At 44.3% G+C, this 25,132-nt stretch overlaps 1 protein-coding gene across 1 annotated transcript in view; it reads left to right on the top strand.

Moving 5' to 3' along the window:
• LOC311233587 (sodium/potassium/calcium exchanger 3-like) overlaps window positions 1–18,810 on the top strand; it is a gene marked incomplete at both ends in the record, with an annotated part of 96,168 nt that extends 77,358 nt beyond the window's left edge. Inside the window, 9 exons of the mRNA XM_084320554.1 lie at window positions 1,832–2,075; window positions 5,272–5,487; window positions 6,086–6,149; window positions 6,296–6,393; window positions 8,918–9,075; window positions 11,352–11,466; window positions 12,534–12,646; window positions 17,534–17,599; window positions 18,700–18,810. Coding sequence (XP_084176680.1) covers window positions 1,832–2,075; window positions 5,272–5,487; window positions 6,086–6,149; window positions 6,296–6,393; window positions 8,918–9,075; window positions 11,352–11,466; window positions 12,534–12,646; window positions 17,534–17,599; window positions 18,700–18,810 — 1,185 coding nt within the window. The remainder of the gene's footprint in view (window positions 1–1,831; window positions 2,076–5,271; window positions 5,488–6,085; window positions 6,150–6,295; window positions 6,394–8,917; window positions 9,076–11,351; window positions 11,467–12,533; window positions 12,647–17,533; window positions 17,600–18,699) is intronic.
• Window positions 18,811–25,132: the final 6,322 nt, after the last annotated feature.

Genomic DNA, 25,132 nt, shown 5'->3' with positions numbered 1-25,132 from the left:
CTGGACCCCCTGCAGTTTGCGTACAGAGCCAACCGTTCCACGACGATGCTGTGAATGAACATGGCTCTGCATTACGTCCTGGAACACCTGGACACTGCAGGGACCTACGCCAGGATTCTGTTGGTGGACTTCAGCTCGGCCTTCAACACCATCCACCCCCGCACATCCTGGAGCATCAGGTGTCCCTACTGCAGGTGCCGGACTCTACCTGTAGGTGGATCACGGACTTCCTGACAAATGGGACGCAGCGGGTGAAGCTATCTCTGATCCCAAATCCATCCAGGGCTGCGTTCTGTCCCCCCTACTATTCTCCCTGTACAACAACAGCTGCATCTCTCTGCACCCCTCGGTCAAGCTCCTGAAGTCTGCAGACGATACCACCCTGGTGGGTCTCATCTCCAGGGGGGATGAGTCTGCCTACAGGAGGGAGATCGAGAGGCTGCAGAGCTGGTGCAGCTGCAACAACCTGGACCTAAACGCCCAGAAAACAGTGGAGATGGTGGTGGACTTCAGGCGGAAGGCAGCCCCCCCACCCTGATCATTCTGGGAGGCACCTCGGTGGCCTCTGTGGAGTCCTGCCGCTTCCTCGGCATGACACTCTCCCGGGACCTAAAATGGGAGCTGAATACCAACGCTCTCAATAAAAAGGCCCGGAAGAGGATGTTCCTGTGTCAGCTGAGGGAGTTCAGGCTGCCGAGGACCATGATGGCCCAGTTCTACATCTCCATCATCCAGTCCATCCTCACCCTCTCCATCATCACCTGGTTCCCTGCAGCCACGGTCAGGGACAAGGCCAGAGAGGGTGATCGGCTGCTCCCTTCCCTCCATCGAGTTCCTACACTCCACCAGGGCCTTGAGGAGGGCGAGGAAAATCATGGCTGACCCCGCCCACCCGGGTCACAACCTCTTCACCATGCTCCCCCACGGCAGGCAGCTACGGCTGCCCAAGACTTTGAAAACCCGCCCAGTCTCAGCTTCTTCCCCTCAGCAGCTCGCCTGGTAAACGAGTCAGGTGTCCCCCTGCTCCACCCCCCCCCCCTCTATGGCAAGCTGCCAGGGCTGGAATTTTAAACTTTATGTCGCACCGATAACATGTCTCCAACCACTGCACTTTATTGTCTTATCGTTGTCTCACTGTTCTGTCCCGTTTTGCACTTTCTTATTTATTATTCTTATTTGTGAAAAAAGTTTATGCACTGTCGTATCAGTTGTCGACATTGTTTGGGATCAACATGCAGGGTTTATACCCCACTGGTCAACATGTAGGTTTATACCCCACTGGTCAACATGTAGGTTTATACCCCACTGGTCAACATGTAGGTTTATACCCCACTGGTCAACATGTATGTTTATACCCCACTGGTCAACATGTAGGTTTATACCCCACTGGTCAACATGTATGTTTATACCCCACTGGTCAACATGTAGGTTTATACCCCACTTGTCAACATGTAGGTTTATACCCCACTGGTCAACATGCAGGGTTTATACTAGGGATGTCCGATATTATTATTATATATATATATTTTTTTACATTTATTAAAACTTTATTTACCCAGGCAAGCAAGTAAGAACAAATTCTTATTTTATTTATTGTGAAAAGTATGCATAATGTTGTGTTAATAACAGTTTTTTTGGGGGGGAAACCCCGCATATATTGGTATCGGTTGATATGGGTATCGGAAATTAAGAGTTGGACAATATCGGTATATCGGATATCGGTAAAAAAGCCAATATCGAACATCCCTAGTTTATACCCCACTGGTGTTTGTTTGTTTGTTTTCTCACACAGCCCCGACTTTCCCTGTGTATCTATCTGCCCCCCCCACAGAGACAGGGGCTCATTGGGTGTCCCTCCCCCCAGAGACAGGGGCTCATTGGGTGTCCCAAGGGCCAGCTGGTTGGAGAGGAAGGCTCCTGGGAGAATGGAGAGGGTGTGGAGCGGCAGGCCCCTGGAGGAGCAGAGGCTGGAGCCTCAGGAGAGAAGCCCGGGGCAGAGGGGGCAGAGGGGGCCTGCCAGTCTGAGGAGGAGAAGGAGGATGAAGACGGGTCTTTCAGGCCTCTACACATGCCAGGCAAGGACCTTCGTTCTGATATTTAGACATTAGACTATAGACATTAGATTATATAGACATTAGATTATATAGACATTATATAGACATTAGATTATATAGACATCCTCTAACTCTCTGTGTCTCTAACTCTCTGTGTCTCTTATCTCTAACTCTCTGTGTCTCTAACTCTCTGGTCTCTGTGTCCTCTAACTCTCTGTGTCTCTAACTCTCTGTGTCTCTAACTCTCTGTGTCTCTAACTCTCTGTGTCTCTAACTCTCTGTGTCTCTAACTCTCTGTGTCTCTAACTCTCTGTGTCTCTGTGTCTCTAACTCTCTGTGTCTCTAACTCTCTAACTCTCTGTCTCTAACTCTCTGTGTCTCTAACTCTCTGTGTCTCTGTGTCTCTAACTCTCTGTGTCTCTAACTCTCTAACTCTCTGTGTCTCTAACTCTCTGTGTCTCTAACTCTCTGTGTCTCTAACTCTCTGTGTCTCTAACTCTGTTTCTCTAACTCTCTAACTCTCTGTGTCTCTGTGTCTCTAACTCTCTGTGTCTCTAACTCTCTGTGTCTCTAACTCTCTGTGTCTCTAACTCTCTAACTATCTGTGTCTCTAACTCTCTGTGTCTCTAACTCTCTAACTCTCTGTGTCTCTAACTCTCTAACTCTCTGTGTCTCTAACTCTCTGGTCACTAACTATCTGTGTCTCTAACTCTCTGTGTCTCTAACTCTCTGTGTCTCTAACTCTCTGTGTCTCTAACTCTCTGTTTCTCTAACTCTCTGTGTCTCTGTGTCTCTAACTCTGTGTCTCTAACTCTCTGTGTCTCTAACTCTCTGTGTCTCTAACTATCTGTGTCTCTAACTCTCTAACTCTCTGTGTCTCTAACTCTCTGTGTCTCTAACTCTCTAACTCTCTGTGTCTCTAAAGGTGCTCCCATAGTCGAGCGGACCGTACTCGGAGCGGACTCAAAACGGACTCAAAACGGACTCCAAGTGCGAAGCTCCAATTTTCTAATGCGCGGATGTCCGCGCCGCTAACTTGGTGTCACACAAAACACTGCTGTGCGTTTTGGTTGACATCGACCTGCATTTAATGTGACACCGATCTGCATTTTACTCTCAACACTCGCTCCGTGCCAAGTGAGAGTAGGGGCAGGATCATGATTAAATGGGTAGGATTGGTCCGGTAAAACGTTGGCAGATAGATGACGCAAAATTTAGTTTTACTATCGCTAATCGTCACCCATTCCAATTCATATACATTTGGACCATGTCTTTTTTCATCATCTGAAGAAACTTGAGATGTTTGAATGGCTTTTCTAAATGAAGTGTGTAAAACTGCCCGTTTTATTTCTAAATATTGGAAATGGAGATAACATAGATATAGGGATGTCCGATATATCGGTTGGTATCGGTTGATATCGGTATCAGAAATTAAGAGTTGGACAATATCGGTGTTACGTATTACTTTCACATGGTGGAGGGATACTTACTGTCTGTGGTGCATATTCACATTGTGGTTAAGTGTGCTGTCACTAATTGGTGGTTTAATTGATACACACTTCTGTTGTCATTTTGCTTGTGTTTAAAATGGCCGCTTTTTAATTGATCACAGGTGTGGTGATGAGGCACCACGCCCTACAAATGCAGAGTGCAGGCAGCAGTCAAGTCTCCCCCACTTCACAGGAGATGTGTCAGCTCTCCAGCGTCTCACCTGCTCTCATTGTTTTTGTTGTACATTCGGCTTGTTCTTTCCTTTTGCCTATAGTTTTGTTATTTAACTTTGGAGTCTGGAACACCCAGCTCCCACTATTTCTGTCCATTTAGTTAGTTGTAAATAAATAGTTATTTTTGATAAACTTTTGTCCAGTGTCCTGTGTCCACCACGTCGCATTCAAGGCCTTGACGAGCCATATTGTAGGCTTGAATGTAACATGGGGGCTCTAGCCGGTCTACAAACAGGTAAGTATGCTCTTAATTTATAATTTGATTTGACTACTGGTATGCTTTAAAATATTTAGTTTAGTGGACACCACAGGCAGCTGGCAGCTGCAGCCAGAGCAGAACGTGAGGCCCAGGAAGCTATTGAGGTGGCACGGGAGGTACGCGCCCAGGCAGCATATGACCGGGAGATGGCGATGCGTAATGCGGGTGGTGCTGGTGCTATACATGTGCATCGGGAGCCGGGTTTTGATATGGCTAGGCAGAAAAACATGGTTCCGTTTTTTTTGGAAAGGGACGTCGATAGTTTTTTTATTATTATTTGAGGACATAGCTGGCAGTTGCGGCTGGCCAGCGGATAAATGGACTATCCTCATGCAGAGTGCTTTGCGCGGTAAGGCACAGGTCGTGTATGCGTCGATGTATCCTGATAATAAGGATTATGCTTTGGTGAAACAGGCTATCCTTAAAGCCTATGAATTGGTCCCTGAGGCTTACCGCCAGAAATTCTGCAATTTGAGGAAACAAGTCTCTCAGTCTTTTGTGGAGTTTGTGAGGGAAAAGCGGTTGCTTTTTGACCGGTGGTGTGCAGCAGAAAAGGTCGCCACAGTGGAGGAGATTAGGGACCTAATCTTATTAGAGGAATTCAAGGTGTATGGCGTATCTGAGGATATTGCTATGTACTTAAATGAGAGGAAAGTCAGGACCTGTTCAGCAGCAGCGGTCCTGGCTGATGAGTATGTTTTGACCCACAGGACGTCTTTTGAGAGACAGCATTATCCTGTGCATGATGAGGGGAGGCCGAAATGGACTCCTAATAGGCCTACAGTGTCCAGTGCTGGGGGTAGTGGTAAGTTTAATGGGGCATGGGGAAGCGATGATGCCCGGAAGTGCCAGCATTGTGGGAGTGCAGGACATGTGATGGGAAATTGTTATCGTTTGTACCCAGAAAAGCGCCCGTCTAACCCACCCAGACCAGTGATGTTGATAAATACACCTGTACGTAACCCTGTTCTGTCTCCACTAGATGGCAGAGGAGTGGATGACCTTTACACACCTTTCAGGAGTGAAGGGTTTGTTTCATTGACAGAGGGAGGTCCTAAAGTACCGGTGACAATTCTCCGTGATACTGGCGCATCCCAATCTTTTGTGCAAAGTAGTGTCCTGCCCTTTACGCACCACTCTGAGTTGGGTGCAGGGGTTGTTATTGAGGCTTTTGGAATGCACACGATGAATGTGCCGCTGCATAATGTCTTTCTTGATTGTGCCCTTGTATCAGGACCAGTGGTGATCGGAGTGACGGCTGGCAAACTCCCTATGCAGGGGGTAACGTTGCTCTTGGGCAATGACTTGGCTGGAGGTAAAGTACTGGTGAAACCGGAGGTGACATGCGTGCCAGATACTCGAGTGGCGGAGCAGTGTCTCGTGGGCTTCCCAGCCTTTACAGTGGCTGAGGCCACAGCCGGATTGGAGGAGGAGAATGAGGAGGATGAGAGTGAGAAGGATGTTGCTACTTCATGTGGCACCGTTTCTGACGTTTCATGTGGCACCATTCTGGTTGAGGAGGCTACAAGGCCAGAATTGGGCTGCCGGCCTTCCTACAGTAGCTCTGACGTTCATGATGTCTCACTTGTCAGCAGTGATGATCCCAGTATGGTCAGTGTTTCTGATATTGATTCATGTGACCACATTGACTCTCTGCCAGGCACTGGGTATGCTAGTCAACCTTGTTACCTGTGTCCTGTGCAGCAGGAGCAGTCTTCACAGCCTAGTCTAATGGGTGACGACCATTTTGATGATTGTGACGAAGTTGATGTGTGTGCCACCGTTTTGTCTCATGACGCTGTTGCTGTCTGTGACACCATTGTTGCTCATGACAGTCCTATTTTTTGTGACACTGTTTTGGCTCATGACGGTGCAGTTTCTTCTGTCATTGTTGCGAATGACAGTGCTAGTTTTTGTGGCGCCATTTTGAGTCACAGTGTTGATGAGTGTGCCACCATTTTGGTTCCTGACCATGCTGTTTTTTGTGACGCCATTTTGGGTGGTACTCCAGATATTTTTGTGCCTGAAGTGATGTTGCTCTGTTCCAGGGATGGTGAGGACGTGCCTGGGGCGGTACATCCTGCTCTGGATGTTCGTGACTCACAGTCTCATGTACTGACAGTGCCAGGTGGGGAGGAGATGGGCACTGTGTTGGTACCAGGGGAGTGTGCTGATAGTTTTCCTGTTGGTTGTCCGGAGCGCGATGGGTTTGTTTTTTCTCAAGTGTGTGATTCCAGTTTGCTGTCTCCTTTTGACAGGTCGGTGTTGGTGGAGCGGCCTGTTGATGTGGAGCCTGTATTTTGTTTTCCTGTTTTCTGTCCTGAGCGCAGTGAGCTGCTGTCTCATGCTGACTCCAGTTTGTTGTCTCTGTTTGTCAGGTCTGTATCGGCGGAGGGACCTGTTGTCGTGAGTTTTTTGTTTTGTGTTGATCTGTTGGTGGGTGGATTGGCTTCTAGGCCTTGCGCCTCAGTAGGGGCTGAGTGGGGTTTGGTTGCCCAGCTGTTTCCACTCGCTCCGCTCCATCCAGGCCCGGCTGGGTACATTTTGGTGGGGTCTCGCTTGGGCGGGTATCAGGACGGGGTTGCTAAACAACGGTGTCAAGTGTTCCTCAATAGGGAGCATTCGACGGAGTTGAGGGTCGTGTTCGACAGGGGCCGACCCGTTATCACTTTGTGGTAGTGGCTCGCTTTGTGGGTCACAGTTTTTTTGGTGTACAGTTGAGTGTGACTCTTGACCGGGGCTCACACTCAACACAGTACGGGCACTACACATGTTTGAGTGTGTGGTTGCATTTTTTTTTGGGTAAGGTTGGTAAGTATCCCCTTATTTATTTATGTTCGTTCTCTTGGTGGTGGTTTCTTTGGGCTATGGTTGGGAGAAGAACATAAATCTTCGGTGTGGGGGTGTTACGTATTACTTTCACATGGTGGAGGGATACTTACTGTCTGTGGTGCATATTCACATTGTGGTTAAGTGTGCTGTCACTAATTGGTGGTTTAATTGATACACACTTCTGTTGTCATTTAGCTTGTGTTTAAAATGGCCGCTTTTTAATTGATCACAGGTGTGGTGATGAGGCACCACGCCCTACAAATGCAGAGTGCAGGCAGCAGTCAAGTCTCCCCCACTTCACAGGAGATGTGTCAGCTCTCCAGCGTCTCACCTGCTCTCATTGTTTTTGTTGTACATTCGGCTTGTTCTTTCCTTTTGCCTATAGTTTTGTTATTTAACTTTGGAGTCTGGAACACCCAGCTCCCACTATTTCTGTCCATTTAGTTAGTTGTAAATAAATAGTTATTTTTGATAAACTTTTGTCCAGTGTCCTGTGTCCACCACGTCGCATTCAAGGCCTTGACGAGTCATATTGTAGGCTTGAATGTAACAATCGGTATATCGGTATCAGTAAAAAAGCCAATATCGAAGTTGAACAGCATAGGAAAAATTGTGTAAACTGGCGCGAGACATGTAGGAAATTGGTCCGCGGAGGTCCGCTCAACTATGAAAGCTCAAAGTGTCCGCACGGACCTCCGCGGAGTCCGCTCCGAGTATGGTCCACTCGACCATGGGAGCACCTTAACTCTCTGTGTCTCTAACTCTCTGTGTCTCTAACTCTCTGGTCTCTGTGTCTCTAACTCTCTGTGTCTCTAACTCTCTGTGTCTCTAACTCACTGGTCTCTGTGTCTCTAACTCTCTGTGTCTCTAACTCTCTGGTCTCTGTGTCTCTAACTCTCTGTGTCTCTAACTCTCTGTTTCTCTAACTCTCTGTTTCTCTAACTCTCTGTGTCTCTAACTCTCTGTGTCTCTAACTCTCTCTGTGTCTCTGTGTCTCTAACTCTCTGTGTCTCTAACTCTCTGTGTCTCTGTGTCTCTAACTCTCTGTGTCTCTAACTCTCTGTGTCTCTAACTCTCTGTGTCTCTGTGTCTCTAACTCTCTGTGTCTCTAACTCTCTGGTCTCTGTGTCTCTAACTCTCTGTGTCTCTAACTCTCTGTTTCTCTAACTCTCTGGTCTCTGTGTCTCTAACTCTCTGTGTCTCTAACTCTCTGTGTCTCTAACTCTCTGTGTCTCTGTGTCTCTAACTCTCTGTGTCTCTAACTCTCTGTGTCTCTAACTCTCTGTGTCTCTGTGTCTCTAACTCTCTGTGTCTCTGTGTCTCTAACTCTCTGTGTCTCTAACTCTCTGTGTCTCTAACTCTCTGGTCTCTGTGTCTCTAACTCTCTGTGTCTCTAACTCTCTGTGTCTCTAACTCTCTGTGTCTCTAACTCTCTGTGTGTCTAACTCTCTGTGTCTCTAACTCTCTGGTCTCTGTGTCTCTAACTCTCTGTGTCTCTAACTATCTGTGTCTCTAACTCTCTGTGTCCTCTAACTCTCTGTGTCTCTAACTCTCTGTGTCTCTAACTCTCTGTGTCTCTAACTCTCTGGTCTCTGTGTCTCTAACTCTCTGGTCTCTGTGTCTCTAACTCTCTGTGTCTCTAACTCTCTGTGTCTCTGTGTCTCTAACTCTCTGTGTCTCTAACTCTCTGTGTCTCTAACTCTCTGTGTCTCTAACTCTCTGGTCTCTGTGTCTCTAACTCTCTGTGTCTCTAACTCTCTGGTCTCTGTGTCTCTAACTCTCTGTGTCTCTAACTCTCTGTGTCTCTAATTCTCTGTGTCCTCTTTCTCCCTCTCTCTCTCCCTCCCTCCCTCTCCCCCCTCTCTCTCTCTCTCTCCCTCCCTCTCCCCCCTTCTCTCCCTCTCTCTCTCTCTCCCTCCCTCCCTTCCCCCCCCTCTCTCTCTCCCTCCCCCCCTCTCCCCCCCTCTCTCTCTCCCTCTCTCTCTCCCTCTCTCCCTCTCTCTCTCTCTCTCCCTCCCTCTCTCCCCCCCCCCTCTCTCTCTCTGCAGGGGGCCGCTGTGCCCGGGTGCGTTGGCTGGTCTCCTGGCCTCTGGGCCTCATGCTGTACTGCACCGTGCCCAACCCCCGCTGGCACCGCTGGGTGATGGTGACCTTCGTGTTCTCCACCCTCTGGATCGCCCTCTTCTCCTACCTCATGGTGTGGATGGTAAGATGAACCACGACCTCGTAGAAATGCCTATATATATATATCCAATATGTTCTGTTTACCACCATCATTTAGTTTCTCTTTGATTATTTCAGTATAATTGCTTGTCTGTCTATTTTTTTCTTTCTACAAAAAGAAAAGAAAACCTTCTTACTGTCTTCGACTATCATGCACTCTTCCACTAATTAATCTTCCTTGTCTATATTACTACCTGCTATACTAATATGTCTCTACTACTATGCACTCCACACTTCAGCACCCAAGTTTCAGCACTGTTTGATGAACATTGTTACTCAGTTGTAAGAGTTGTACCCTTCCTGCTGACTTGTCGTACAGAAGTTACGTGTAAGTCGCTTTGGATAAAAGCGTTCAACTAAATGACTAAATGTAAATGTACCAATAAACACCATAAAGGCATCTGGACGTCAGAATGACTTTGTCTTGAACGTGTCACAACCGAGAGATACTTGGCCTCTGAGTGGCGTTCTTCTCTTGGATGGCCGTCGCCAGGCGCCTCCTGTGGCCCTTTGAAGTGTGTGACTTTAGTCATGTTGAGAACAGTAAACATTACGCTGATGATGTCACGATCCGGCAGGCTGTGACTTTAGTCATGTTGAGAACAGTAAACATTACGCTGATGATGTCACGATCCGGCAGGCTGTGACTTTAGTCATGTTGAGAACAGTAAACATTACGCTGATGATGTCACGATCCGGCAGGCTGTGACTTTAGTCATGTTGAGAACAGTAAACATTACGCTGATGATGTCACGATCCGGCAGGCTGTGACTTTAGTCATGTTGAGAACAGTAAACATTACGCTGATGATGTCACGATCCGGCAGGGTGTGACTTTAGTCATGTTGAGAACAGTAAACATTACACTGATGATGTCACGATCCGGCAGGGTGTGACTTTAGTCATGTTGAGAACCATAAACATTACACTGATGATGTCACGATCCGGCAGGGTGTGACTTTAGTCATGTTGAGAACAGTAAACATTACACTGATGATGTCACGATCCGGCAGGGTGTGACTTTAGTCATGTTGAGAACAGTAAACATTACACTGATGATGTCACGATCCGGCAGGGTGTGACTTTAGTCATGTTGAGAACAGTAAACATTACACTGATGATGTCACGATCCGGCAGGGTGTGACTTTAGTCATGTTGAGAACAGTAAACATTCCGCTGATGATGCGCAACTCAGATTCGGCACAAACAAGGGACTAAACACGTTTCGCAATTATGCCACAACAATGTGGAACGCCCTATCCACAGTCGTAGAAAAATGTGAATCCCTACCCACCTTTAAAACCGCTCTCAAAGAGCACCTACGGGAGGCTGCAATTCGAAACTGGCCCCTGTAAATGTCCAAACCCCCCCTCCCACCCACCGATCCCCTCCTAATGTACAGTCTCCTCCCCATCGTATGTATATATTTTCTGCTAGGATCTCTGTTTAACAGTACTGTATATTTGCATATCTTGTATGTCACAAATGTAACAGTACTGTATATCTGTATGTCATGTATGTCATAAATGTCATGATATATATCTGTATATCTGTATGTTGTGTATGTCATAAATGGGGGACCCTGATGTAAACAAGACGAAAGTCTTTCTCTGGTCTGCATCCCCTTAACAATTGTGTGTATTGAGCCGTACTGTATTGTACTCTTATTAGGTTATATTGTGTTGCTTCTATTTTAGGTTATATAACTAAGTTGTGTTTTATTTCTATGTGTCTACCAGATCAGTATTATCAGGTTCTATATGTTGTTGTATTTCTATTATGTCCATCAGGTCAGTATTATCTGGTTCTATATGTTGTATTTCTATGGTCAGTATTATCAGGTCAGTATTATCTGGTTCTATATGTTGTATTTCTATGGTCAGGTCAGTATTATCTGACTACATCATGGGCAGTGTTATCAGGTTCTATGTGCTGTGTTTCTACGTGCCCAGGTCAGTGTTATCAGGTTCTATGTGCTGTGTTTCTACGTGCCCAGGTCAGTGTTATCAGGTTCTATGTGCTGTGTTTCTACGTGCCCAGGTCAGTGTTATCAGGTTCTATGTGCTGTGTTTCTACGTGCCCAGGTCAGTGTTATCAGGTTCTATGTGCTGTGTTTCTACGTGCCCAGGTCAGTGTTATCAGGTTCTATGTGCTGTGTTTCTACGTGTCCAGGTCAGTGTTATCAGGTTCTATGTGCCGTGTTTCTACGTGTCCAGGTCAGTGTTATCAGGTTCTATGTGCTGTGTTTCTACGTGCCCAGGTCAGTGTTATCAGCTACACTCTGGGCATCCCCGACTACATCATGGGCGTCACCTTCCTGGCCGCGGGGACCAGCGTGCCGGACTGCATGGCGAGTCTCATCGTGGCTCGACAAGGTGACGCTTCTAATCAAATCAATCTCTAAAGTAATTTCTTTGAAACTAAATGTTGACATAATTGAAAGAAGAATATACAACATACGACCTTGAGTGTAGTTTTTATACAAGTCAAACTGATTATGTTGAATGAATGAGATTTTAAAGGACCATACCTGTGTGTGTGTGTGTGTGTGTGTGTGTGTGTGTGTGTGTGTGTGTGTGTGTGTGTGTGTGTGTGTGTGTGTGTGTAGCAGGGTGTGTAGCAGGGTGTGTATAATGAGTGTCCTCTTGTCTGTCCAGGTATGGGGGACATGGCCGTGTGTGTGTGGGTGTGTGTGTGTGTGTGTGAGTGTCCTCTTGTCTGTCTGTCCAGGTATAATGAGTGTCCTCTTGTCTGTCTGTCCAGGTATAATGAGTGTCCTCTTGTCTGTCTGTCCAGGTATAATGAGTGTCCTCTTGTCTGTCCAGGTATAATGAGTGTCCTCTTGTCTGTCTGTCCAGGTATAATGAGTGTCCTCTTGTCTGTCCAGGTATAATGAGTGTCCTCTTGTCTGTCCAGGTATAATGAGTGTCCTCTTGTCTGTCCAGGTATAATGAGTGTCCTCTTGTCTGTCCAGGTATAATGAGTGTCCTCTTGTCTGTCCAGGTATAATGAGTGTCCTCTTGTCTGTCCAGGTATAATGAGTGTCCTCTTGTCTGTCCAGGAATAATGAGTGTCCTCTTGTCTGTCCAGGTATAATGAGTGTCCTCTTGTCTGTCCAGGTATAATGAGTGTCCTCTTGTCTGTCTGTCCAGGTATAATGAGTGTCCTCTTGTCTGTCCAGGTATAATGAGTGTCCTCTTGTCTGTCCAGGTATAATGAGTGTCCTCTTGTCTGTCCAGGTATAATGAGTGTCCTCTTGTCTGTCCAGGTATAATGAGTGTCCTCTTGTCTGTCCAGGTATAATGAGTGTCCTCTTGTCTGTCCAGGTATAATGAGTGTCCTCTTGTCTGTCCAGGAATAATGAGTGTCCTCTTGTCTGTCCAGGTATAATGAGTGTCCTCTTGTCTGTCCAGGTATAATGAGTGTCCTCTTGTCTGTCCAGGTATGGGGGACATGGCCGTGTCCAACTCCATCGGCAGTAACATCTTTGACATCCTGCTGGGTCTGGGTTTCCCCTGGGCGCTGAGGACTCTGGTGGTGGAGCACGGCTCGTCAGTAAGTACTTTAGTTACATTACATTACATTACATTACATTAGGACTGAGGACCCTGGTGGTGGAGCACGGCTCGTCAGTAAGTACTTTAGTTACATTACATTACATTACATTACATTAGGACTGAGGACCCTGGTGGTGGAGCACGGCTCGTCAGTAAGTACTTTAGTTACATTACATTACATTACATTAGGACTGAGAACTCTGGTGGTGGAGCACGGATCGTCAGTGAGTACTTTAGTTACATTACATTACATTAGGACTGAGGACTCTGGTGGTGGAGCACGGCTCGTCAGTGAGTACTTTAGATTACATTAGATAGGTGTAGTATTACATTAGATAGTTGTAGTATTACATTAGATAGTTGTAGTATTACATTAGATAGTTGTAGTATTACATTAGATAGTTGTTGTTATGGTTTGTAACCGACCCCAATCGCACAACACAAGACAGGTATGAGAGTAAGCCAAGAACTGGGCATTTATTGAAACACACAGAAAACGACACTGTCCCTTTAAGGGAGAACACAAAATACTGGAAAACAAGAAATGGGAAAAAGGCACAGTGCCTTTAGGAGGCGAGCTGGCTAAGGGGAAGGCTAAGGGAACAGGACCAAGGCAAGGGACAAGGGCAGGAACAGGGAGGACTAGGAGGACTGGACGGGATGACTAGGAGGACTAGGAGGACTGGACAGGGAGGGCTAGGAGGATTAGAGAGGGGAAACAGGGACAGAGGCTCGCGGAGGCGGGCTGGGGAGAGGGAGGACTGGAAGGACTAGACAGGGAGGACTAGGATGACTAGGAGGACTGGAAGGACTGGACAGGGAGGACTAGGAGGTCTAGACGGACTGGACGGACTGGACAGGGAGGACTAGAGAGGGGAAACAGGGACAGAGGCCCGCGGAGGCGGGCTGGGGACAGAGAGGACTAGGAGGGCTAGAAGGACTGGACAGGGAGGACTAGGAGGACTAGAAAGTGGAAAACAGACAAAGACTGGGATACAAGCATTAGAAGAATGTTGCTGCTCTGCAGCTTCTCCCGGGAAGGTTCGTCTGAGGAATCTGACAGTGACGTCAGAGCCGCTCTGCAGAATCCTCTCGGCAGCTCTCCGAGGTGGTAACGGGGCAGAGAGGGAGAGAGAGAGCGGGTTAGCTCAGAGTACAGTTGGGAACAGAACAGGTGACAGGAGAAGTGACTTGTCCCAAAACAGAGTAATCCAAGTGACTGAATCTTCGGTGTAAATACACACTGTGAGTAATGTCCCAACAACAATCCACGTGATTGAATCTTCGGTGCAAATACACACAGTAAGCGATGTCCCAATAATAATCCAGGTGATAATATCTTCGGTGTGAATACACACAGTGAGCAAAGTTCAAGCAAATATTATCCCAAATGAACAATCCAAAAAGCAGGCACAGGGTGAGTGACAGTCTGAACAAAAAGCAGGATCTCTTCAGTGTTTAACACACACGAAAAATGATAGGGTCAAAAGACAGTCTTGCAAACTCACCCAGGCGCTGTGCGTAAAGAGAGCAGGATCAAACAGGGCGAGCGCGTCGCTACGGGGAACGGGTTGTCCAAGCAGAGGTCTGGGTGGTGCGCGTCTGTTTGGAGTACGCGCCGGTACGGAGAGCGCATCTGGCGCGGAGGTCTGAGTGGTGCGCGTCTAGAGTGCGTCAGGATGCGCGTCTGGATGCGCGTCTGGAGTGAAGAGCGCGTCAGGCTCGGAGGTCTGGATGAGCGTCTGGAGTGCGTCTGGATGCGCGTCTGGAGTGAAGAGCGCGTCAGGCTCGGAGATCTGGATGGTGCGCGTCAGCTTGGAGTACGCGCCGGTACGGAGAGCGCATCTGCTGCGCGGAGGTCTGGAGTGGAACACCGGAATACCTCCCGTAGAGGTTTAGAGAGCGCAGTACGGTGTCTCCTTCCAGGCAAACGGCGACAGGTGGCGAAGGCTTGAGCGCATCTGGCGCGGAGGTCTGGGGTGGAACACTGGAATACCTCCCGTAGAGAATTAGGGAGCGCAGTACAATCTCTCCCTCCAGGCAACGGCGACAGGTGGCCAAAGCTTGCACCTCGTCTCACGCCGGAGATAAAACAGCATACAGACAGAAACAGAACTCCCGTAGGAGCCTATAGACAGAGAACCTCCCGAAGGAGTTAGGTGATAGAGATATGATACGGAACGACCCGACAAGGCCAGAGGGGAAGAGCGAGGTACTTAAAGCCCAAAGGGGTGCTAATTAGGATACACATCAGGTGCGTGAAGGTAATTGATACTTTAACTAGAAGTGTGTGTTTGGCACCAGACCAATCAAACACATCATGACAGGTAGTCCAAGGGTGTGGCTGCTGAAGAGCAAACGAGAGTAAAACGAACGCGAGGGTGGGGGCTAGTGAGGTGAGGAGAACAGGGAATTAAAGGTCAAGGGAAAGGCGAACCTCACAGTTGTAGTATTACATTAGATAGTTGTAGTATCACATAAGATAGTTGTAGTATCACATCAGATAGTTGTACTATTAAATTAGTTGTAGTATTACATTAGATAGTTGTAGTATTACATTAGATAGTTGTAGTATCACATAAGATAGTTGTAGTATTACATTAGATAGTTGTAGTATTACATTAGTTGTAGTATTACATTAGATAGTTGTAGTATTACATTAGATAGTTGTAGTATTACATTAGATAGTTGTAGTATTACATTAGATAGTGGTAGTATTACATTAGATAGTTGTAGTATTACATTATAATAGATTAGATACTTGTAGTATTACATTACATTAGAATAGATTACATTACATTATGACTATAAGGTAATGTTACCAGGTCACTTCAAACGTGTAACTCATCACATATTACGGATTAACCCCTAAAATGATGTAATACTCACTCATCATTTGGTCATTTTCAACGACACCCTGTCCTCAGAATCTATAGAATACAATTAAATTATTGATTCAATTACATGATTGGTCTCAATTAACAGTGTTTCATTTGAGTAGTAGAATCATCTTCAACTGTTATTTTAGGATGTACAAAATCTCTATAATTTTGTACATCTATAATTATTATTTATTAATTTTTTACTTCTTTTTATTTGAGAAACAGGTGTACAGCAGATACATGCCCCACAGCACACTGCAATTATCTCACCCCCTGGTCCCTTCCCCCACCCACGGCAAACAAAACTAAATAAAGACAGGACAATAATCAAATTTAAATAAACAACAATACATAATAACAACAATGACAACAACAACATCGTCAATAAATGAACAGCACACCTCTTACACGTCTGCTGTACTACCTCTTCATCATTTTTTAGAACTAATAATTATAAATATTATAGTATATTACATATATATATATTAGTAATGCAACATCTAGTGGCTGAATGCATGCTGGTGCTCTAGTGCGACATCTAGTGGATGAATGTTATCTATAGCACCTTTAACATCTAGTGGCTGAATGTTATATAGCACCTGATTGGATGACATGCTGGTGCTCTAGTGCGACATCTAGTGGATGAATGTTATCTACAGTATAGCACCTTTAACATCTAATCAATCAATCAATCAATTCAATTTCAATTTATTTAATGACCACCCAGCCAGGCTGGTGGAATTTAGTTTCAGTGCAGATTTCATAGCAGTTCCAACATAAAAACATAAAAACATAGAACATATAACATCACTTACAGCGTACATAAAAGAAAACACAATTACATAGATATAGTTCAGAGTTTGTCCATGTCCATGTCAGCAGAGGTAAGGGGGGTTGCGGGGGGTACTACAGGGGGGGGGGGGGGGGGGGTGCTACAGGGAGTTCAGTGTCCGTATGGCAGTGGGGAAGAAGCTGTTTTTGAACCGGGTTGTTTTGGTGGTCAGGGATCTGTAGCGCCTCCCGGAGGGCAGCAGCTGGAAGATGTGGTGTGCTGGGTGAGTGGGGTCGGAGATGATTTTCCTGGCTCTCCTGATTGTGATTTGGCGGTGGAGTGATTCGAGGGAAGGGAGGGGGGTGCAGATTATTTTTGAGGATTTATTGATGATTCTTTGTAGTTTGTTTTTTGAGTGAGTGTCCAGATTGCTGTACCAAAGTTATGGAGAAGGTGAGGATGCTTTGTATAATGGCCTGGTAGAAACGGAGCAAGAGATGTTTATTGACTCTGTATTTCTTAAGCTGGCGGAGGAAGAAGAGTCTTTGATTTGCTTTTTTGTGTATGTGGTCTGTGTTGGTTTTCCATTTGAGGTTATTGCTTATGTGAGTGCCGAGAAATTTGAAGGAATCTGTGGTGATTATGGGTTTGCCGGAGATGGATATGGGGGTTTTGGGGTTTGGCTGGCGTCTGAAATCTATGATGAGTTCTTGGGTTTTTGATGAGTTGAGAAGGAGGTTATTGTCTGTGCACCAGGTGAGTGTGTGGTTGATTTGTGTACGGTATTCTGTTTCGTTATTGCCTGTGATGAGGCCTATAAGGGTTGTGTCGTCTGCATATTTATATATTTTTACGGAGTTGTGGAGGGATATGAGCAGGTTGGTGTATAGGGAGAAAAGCCAGGGTGAAAGGACGCAGCCTTGGGGGGCTCCTGTGCTGAGATATAAAGGGTGGGATGTGATGTTATTTATTTTGGATAATGGATGAATGTTATCTATAGCACCTGATTGGATGACATGCTGGTGCTCTAGTGCGACATCTAGTGGATGAATGTTTTATATAGCACCTTTAACATCTAGTGGATGAATGTTATCTATACTATAGCACCTTTAACATCTAGTGGATGAATGTTATCTATAGCACCTGATTGTATAAATGACATGCTGGTGCTCTAGTGCGACATCTAGTGTAGAAGCTCTGGTCAGAGTTGAAATCTGCTCTCTCCTCACAGGTCTTCATCAATAACAACGGACTGGTGTATTCTGTTGTCCTGCTGCTGGCCTCTGTCTTCCTGACGGTGAGGGAGAGACACACAGAGAGAGAGAGAGAGAGAGAGAGAGAGAGAGAGAGAGAGAGAGAGAGAGAGAGAGAGAGAGAGTGAGTGAGTGAGACACAGAGAGAGAGAGAGAGAGAGAGAGAGAGAGAGACAGAGAGAGAGAGTGAGTGAGTGAGACACAGAGAGAGAGAGAGAGAGTGAGTGAGTGAGTGAGTGAGTGAGAGTGAGAGAGAGAGTGTGTGTGAGAGTGAGAGAGATAGTGTGTGTGAGAGTGAGAGAGATAGTGTGTGAGAGAGAGAGAGTGTGTGTGTGTGTGTGTGTGTGTGTGTGTGTGAGAGTGAGAGAGATAGTGTGTGAGAGAGTGAGAGTGAGAGAGAGATAGAGAGTGAGTGAGATTGTGCTTCATACAGTAAAAAAGAATAAAGACCAAACTGAAACCAAAATGCTAAAATGAGGTAGAGATGTCTTTTAGTAATAAATAGATGCAATATGGTGTAGTGTTAAAAAGTGTTTAAAGTGAGTGTGCAATGAATGTAGATAGATGGGTTAGTGTTGTGAATTCCAACATGTTATTTCATGGCCTAGTAAAGCGTATTCAATATGTGTGAACATGAGCTACTCTCTCTCCCAACGAAACCAGAGAAGTACAACTCAAACTGGTGACGTGATCTGGAGCTGCTCCACCGATGTTGTGAACAGAATGTTTATTGTAATGAGCTTTATTCTATAGTAGTGTTCTCCGTTCTTGTTCCCATATCCTCAGAACATTCTCCTGGGTGCTCAGTGTCATCTATAACATCATACACTCAGAACATTCTCCTGGGTGTCTCGCAGTGTCATCTATAACATCATAATACTCAGAACATTCTCCTGGGTGTCTCTCAGTGTCATCTATAACATATTTCCCAATTCATTGTCTATGGAGCACCTGATGACATGACCAATTTGGATTCTTACACTCTGGTTTTTGGATTTGGGAGAGAGTTGTTCATGTTCACTAATATTTTTGGACTGTTAAACCAGAGGAATGTATGTCTGACTCTGGAGCATTTCCCATCATGTTGGTGTGTTCCTTTAAAACAACAACAACAAACCTCCCGCTTGGTGATGTCTCTCCATAGGTGATCAGTGTCCATCTGAACCAGTGGAGGCTGGACTGGCGACTGGGCCTCGGACTGCTGTCTCTCTACGCCGTCTTCCTGCTCTGCTCCATTCTCTTTAGCCAGATGTGAGGCGTCAGCGGTCAGCCCTGTCGGTTCCCCCCGGCAAGATACCACTGCTTAGTCCCCGTCGCTGAAATACAATTTGTGGTGTTCTTGAGTCTTTAAAATCTCAATTTGTCTTTTAATAAACCTTTCCGGTGGGAGATCTTGCACGTGGAAGAAATTCTGAGAACCGAACCTTCTATTGATAATGTGACAATGGCTACTGGTCATTGAGAGCTATGGAGTTCTGAGAGAACTGTACAAACATGCACTGGAAAGGGTTTTAACACTCAAGACAAGATTACATTTGTTTCTGAGGAGGAGGAGGTCCGGTGGTGTGTTGTCCGTTGTGGACTGAACATACTGCACACTGAAGATACACTGAACAAACATTAGGAACACTTCCCATGAACTAGAGGTGACTGAGCAGGTGAATTTAGGGGGAAAAGATCCCTCATCGATCCCTTCACTTCAGAATGATGAGTGGGATGTTGTGCATAGTAGTAGTAATAATAATAATAATAATAATAATATAATAATAATAATAATAACATATGTTGTACGTAGAGCAATTTCAATAAAATAAATGTATTAAGCGCAGAGACCGTTTAGAAATTGAATCGTGCAAAAAAAGAAAAAGAACACGAATGTAACTCGGTATTAGCAGCTGTTCCTAATGTTTGGTGTTCTTAGTGTATATTTAATTGGAGGTAGGATGATAGGTGACTAATATGTGACCCTGTATTGGACCCTAATGTGCAGTATTTCAATAAATAGGTAGGAAGGGCTTCTAGAAAGGGTGCCAAAAAGAGATAGGCGAGGTATCACAGGTACAGATTATCTGACCTTATGGGGGGAAGGGGGGAGGGGGGGCTGTAAAACAACTGTAGATTCAATAAATATATAGAAACGATCACCAAAAACTATTATGAACAGTTCTGCCTTTTCAATAACAGCTGCATAATATGAACCAACTGAAAAAGCGTTATTGGCCATTTTCTCAAAATGATGTAATGCAGCTTTTAAGGCAGTACAATGAGGATTTCAACATCGATATATCATTGTAAATGCAGTGTCCATGTCTTGGCAGGATTACTGCAGAAACACAATGTCCAGGTAGCCTCCATCTTGTATTGTTTACCACCAGGCCAGATGCACAGGAGTTCTGCTTAGTGGCGTCACGACGCAAAGGAAGCCTTTCAACAAACCGTGATTTATCAATAACTCCACGTTCACAATTAGAAGGGACTGTTCACCCTCTCCTAGCTTCATCAGCTCCTAGGGACAAATGGCAACATCTCCTTTGCAACAGGGCTTGTGGGAAACATGGTCTTATCATGAGAATTAGGCAATGGTGGAAAGTAACTAAGTATTTGTACTCAAGTACTGTACTTAAGTACAATTTAGAGTTACTTGTACTTTATGTGAGTATTTTCATTTTAGGGAACTTTATACTTTTACTCCGCTACATTTCAAGGGAAATATTGTACTTTTTACTCCACTACATTTATCTGAACCCATCACTTACTACTTTGAAGAACAGGATTTTGCATAGAAAACATAATATATACAAAATAGAAAATGTATGAAGATTATATACTTTCACATTTGAAGCCTGTCAACTTCAAGAGGACGTAATCAGAGCAGCATAACTGGACCACATACCACTTTAACATAAACTTTAATCAGAGCAGCATAAATGGATCACATATACCACTTTAACATAACCTTTAATCAGAGCAGCACAACTGGACCACATACCACTTTAACATAACATTTAATCAGAGCAGCATAACTGGACCACATACCACTTAACCTATAGAGGTCAATGGATACACAACCGTCATGTAGAATGTGTACTTTTACTTTAGATACGCAAGTACATTCAATAGCAAATACTTCTCTACTTTTACTTAAGTAGAATTTGAATGGAAGACTTTTACTTTTACCAGAGTACTCATTTGTCTGAGTATTTCTACTTTTACTTAAGTAAAGGAACTGTGTACTTCTTCCACCACTGGAATTAGGCCACCAATTGTTTCAGCAATGTTCTCATGTGTTGACTGCAATAATACCAAGGTATCACAGCTAATCCGACATATGATACAGTAGTGATGGAAATTCTCCTTGTAGTAGCTTTAAAGGAACACGCCAACATTTTGGGAAATTAGCACAATGAATGGAAGCGGACAGTGCCGCTTAGCCTAGGCATTGTCCAACTAACACCTCTCCCGAAGGCTAACCAGCACTGTCCGTTTCCATTCATTGTGCTAAGCTAGGCTAACGTGCAGCCAGATACTGTAGCTTTCTACTGAACGCACAGAGAGGAAACTGGTATCTATCTTCTTGTCTCTCTCTGGAGAAGACGATAAGCTAATTTCCCAAAATGACAACGTAGCAGGTAATTTACATTACATTTACATTTACACAGGTAATGTCTGTAGGCATAGCGAAATTATATTATAGACGATTTTTTAGGTTTTATATTTGCTACAGTATAGTAAATCAATAAGGAGTGGCCTTGAATGTGATTGTTGGCCAGCTACAATATAGGTATGATAAAAGCATATGGTATGATATTCATACACGCACAAATGATTTCATAACACAGTACTGCTACTGCAATATCAATTAGTGTGAAACCAAGTGCCAATTGAAATGTAACAAGAATGGTGGCCATTTGCACGATGACCTCACCTTAAACCATAATACAATAATAAGCCGTTTTGGTGAACGTGGGTTGTGTAATAATTTCAATACGTAGGAGAAGGTGCCTTTATAATGTCAATGTCAGAGTATTTATTAAAAACTAGAGCGCTGGTCAATTGTATTTAAATTAGTTTGAGTTTTAATTATTTCAATCTTTCAGTTACTCTTCTTTTTAATTATTTACAGTTTTTTCATTTTCACTTACATGTGCAGAACCTTTTTAAAAAGAATCGATGTAATTAAAACATAATCAGAACAAAATGAGGAACCTGTTTGACTTTTATGTTCTTGCTCTTTGGGTGTCTGTAAGATAATAAGAAAAAGCAGCATCATCTTTTCCTTAATTCTAAAAGGACATTTTCCTGGAAGTATTACATACAGCTCAGTGAAATAATGAAAAGAATATCAAGACCATGAAACCTGAATAAGTTAATTATTGAGTTCTCCCAATAGAAGACTTTATGTGTTAACATTAAGACAAGACTTTATGTGTTAATGTTACGACAAGGCTTTATGTTTTAACATTAAGACAAGGCTTTATGTGTTAATGTTACGACAAGGCTTTATGTGTTAACGTTAAGATAACGTATTTAATGGGCGGCCGGGTAGTGCAGCGGACTACGCGTCTGTCTACCACCACAGAGACAGTGGGATCGAATCCAGCTGTGGTGCTTCCGGGTTGGCCGACCGTCCATACTAACACAATTGGCAGTGTTAGCGGGTGGGAAACCCGGCGAGGGTGGGTCCTGGTCGTTGTAAACAGCGACTCCTACAGTTCGGTCGGGGCGCCTGCACAGCAAGGGAAGAATCTGGGAGAGGTAGTGTGACCTTCCACACGTTACACTTTCCCAGTGAGAGTCTGCGCTGCCAGGTGAAAAGAAGCTGTGGGCTGGGTACAAATGTGTCGGAGGAAGCATGTGATAGTCTCCGCCCTCCCGGACCGACGGTAGGGGGTAGAGTGTGCAACGACCAGGAAGGGGATTGGGAATTGGCATAATGACTAACATTGGGATGGGAGAAAAAATCGGAAAAAGAAGGAGGAAAAAGATCATTAAAAAAAAATAATAACGTATTTAAACGGTTTATAAATAACTTTTTAGGTGAAAATTACGCAGCGTACACAGTTTTATTAGACAAACAGCACAGTGTGCAAAGTAGCTGTGAAGAATCTGTTGTTTTGGTGTAATGAATGTTATGTAGCCTAAACTGTTCCTATATTTAGTTTGTGCTCACTACTAAAAAGCTAGTGTACAAGCTACTAGTGGGTAGACTAATACAAAGTTTAACAAAGTCTTATTATAGCCTACATAATGTGCTTCTATGGGTGTCACATAATTTGATAACGTGTGGGCCTGTTGTAATAGTTCACTATGTTTAGGTACGACAATCAATGTTTGTAAGGATTCCTTGACATTTTAAGCGATATTTCACCTTGGTAGAACATTTTCAGCTTTTGGCGTTCACCTCCATAGGAGTTTAGGGAGCAGTTGACCTCCAGAATTAGCTGGTCTTGGAGTTGGATCTGTACTGATAATTCTCAACTCTTGCCCGGAAGAACCATATGAGTCCATTTAGAAATATTTTGGACAGCTCATGTATTTGCAGTTGTGAAGTTAAGAGTGTGAATGTGATATATATCACAAGAAACTACTCAACCTCTACTGTCTTTAACTATGAGTGAACACAACACTCTACCATCTGTAGATAATAAAGTACTCAACCTCTACTGTCTTTAACTATGAGTGAACACAACACTCTACCATCTGTAGATAATAACATACTCAACCTCTATGTCTTTAACTATGAATGAACACAACACTCTAACTTAACGTCTTTAGATAATAAAGTACTCAACCTCTACTGTATTTAACTATGAATGAACACAAGACTCTAACTTACCATCTGTAGATAATAAAGTTTGAAAACATTGTTCCTCTGAAAACCTAAAACAGACTTATGTGGTTCCTTGTCTGAGGTACTTGTGTCCACATAGCGCTGCAGAACCTTTCTGAAAGGGCAGAGCAAGACGTGCATGATGCTGCCATGCTGGTTTCTCCTCATTCTTCTATCTAGATGGTTGCATGCTGGTCTCCTCATTCTTCTAGATGGTTGCATGCTGGTCTCCTCATTCTTCTAGATGGTTGCATGCTGGTCTCCTCATTCTTCTAGATGGTTGCATGCTGGTTTCTCCTCATTGTTCTAGATGGTTGCATGCTGGTTTCTCCTCATTGTTCTAGATCAGGGGTCGGGAACCTATGGCTCGCGAGCCATATATGGCTCTTCTGGTGACAGCATATGGCTCCCAGAATTTTTTGAGTAAAAAAAAAAAAACGTTTTTTTTTTTTTTTTTTTTTTTTTTTTTTAATACTTGTGATATTTCTTAATAATACTGTGTCATTTTAAAGTAAACAGAATTAGTTTTGAAGATACAGCTAATAGTATCTGTAGCTGAAGATATAGCGAGCAGAGCTGGCGAGGGAACACAAGTGGACAGAAATTAAAAATCTTCAACCTGAAGACCAGCTGATTCTTAAAACTTGGAACGAGCTTCCTGTGACATACCACACAATGCAGTGTGAGTATTGCCGTATTGACCATGTTTGGCTCTACATATGCATGTGGGCAGTCATTCTCGCATATGAGGAACATTAAGACCAACCTACGCTCACGTTTAACTGATGGAAGCCTCAATGCCTGCATGAAGCTCAATCTCACCACGTATGAACCAGATTACAAGGCCATCAGCAAAACCATGCAGCACCAGAAGTCGCATTAAAAGTAAGACATATTTAATTTATTATATGTTAAAAATACTATATGGCTCTCAATGAAATATATTTAGAAATATTTGGCTTTTATGGCTCTCCCAGTCAAAAAGGTTCCTGACCCCTGTTCTAGATGGTTGCATGCTGGTCTCCTCATTGTTCTAGATGGTTGCATGCTGGTCTCCTCATTGTTCTAGATGGTTGCATGCTGGTCTCATTGTTCTAGATGGTTGCATGCTGGTCTCATTATTCTAGATGGTTGCATGCTGGTCTCATTGTTCTAGATGGTTGCATGCTGGTCTCCTCATTCTTCTAGATGGTTGCATGCTGGTCTCCTCATTATTCTAGATGGTTGCATGCTGGTCTCATTGTTCTAGATGGTTGCATGCTGGTCTCATTGTTCTACATTTACATTTACATTTAGTCATTTAGCTGACGCTTTTATCCAAAGCGACTTACAAGTTCTGTACGACAAGCCATCAGGAAGGGCACAACTCTATCAGCTGAGCAACAATGTTCATCAAAGTGTTGAGTGCTACAGTGTAGGTTAGTTTATTAGGACAAGTGCATGACAGTACGGTTAGTTAGGGTTAGATTTTTTTTTTTTTTTTTTTTTTTAGATTTTTTAGATTTTAGATTTTTTTAGATTCTAGATGGTTGCATGCTGGTCTCATTATTCTAGATGGTTGCATGCTGGTCTCATTGTTCTAGATGGTTGCATGCTGGTCTCATTATTCTAGATGGTTGCATGCTGGTCTCATTATTCTAGATGGTTGCATGCTGGTCTCATTATTCTAGATGGTTGCATGCTGGTCTCATTGTTCTAGATGGTTGCATGCTGGTCTCATTATTCTAGATGGTTGCATGCTGGTCTC

This window comes from Notolepis coatsorum (assembly GCF_963971535.1).
Source record: "Notolepis coatsorum genome assembly, chromosome: 8".
Taxonomy (NCBI): Eukaryota; Metazoa; Chordata; class Actinopteri; order Aulopiformes; family Paralepididae; genus Notolepis; species Notolepis coatsorum.
Note: the sequence above shows the minus strand (reverse complement) of the source record. Positions and strands in the feature narration are given on the sequence as shown.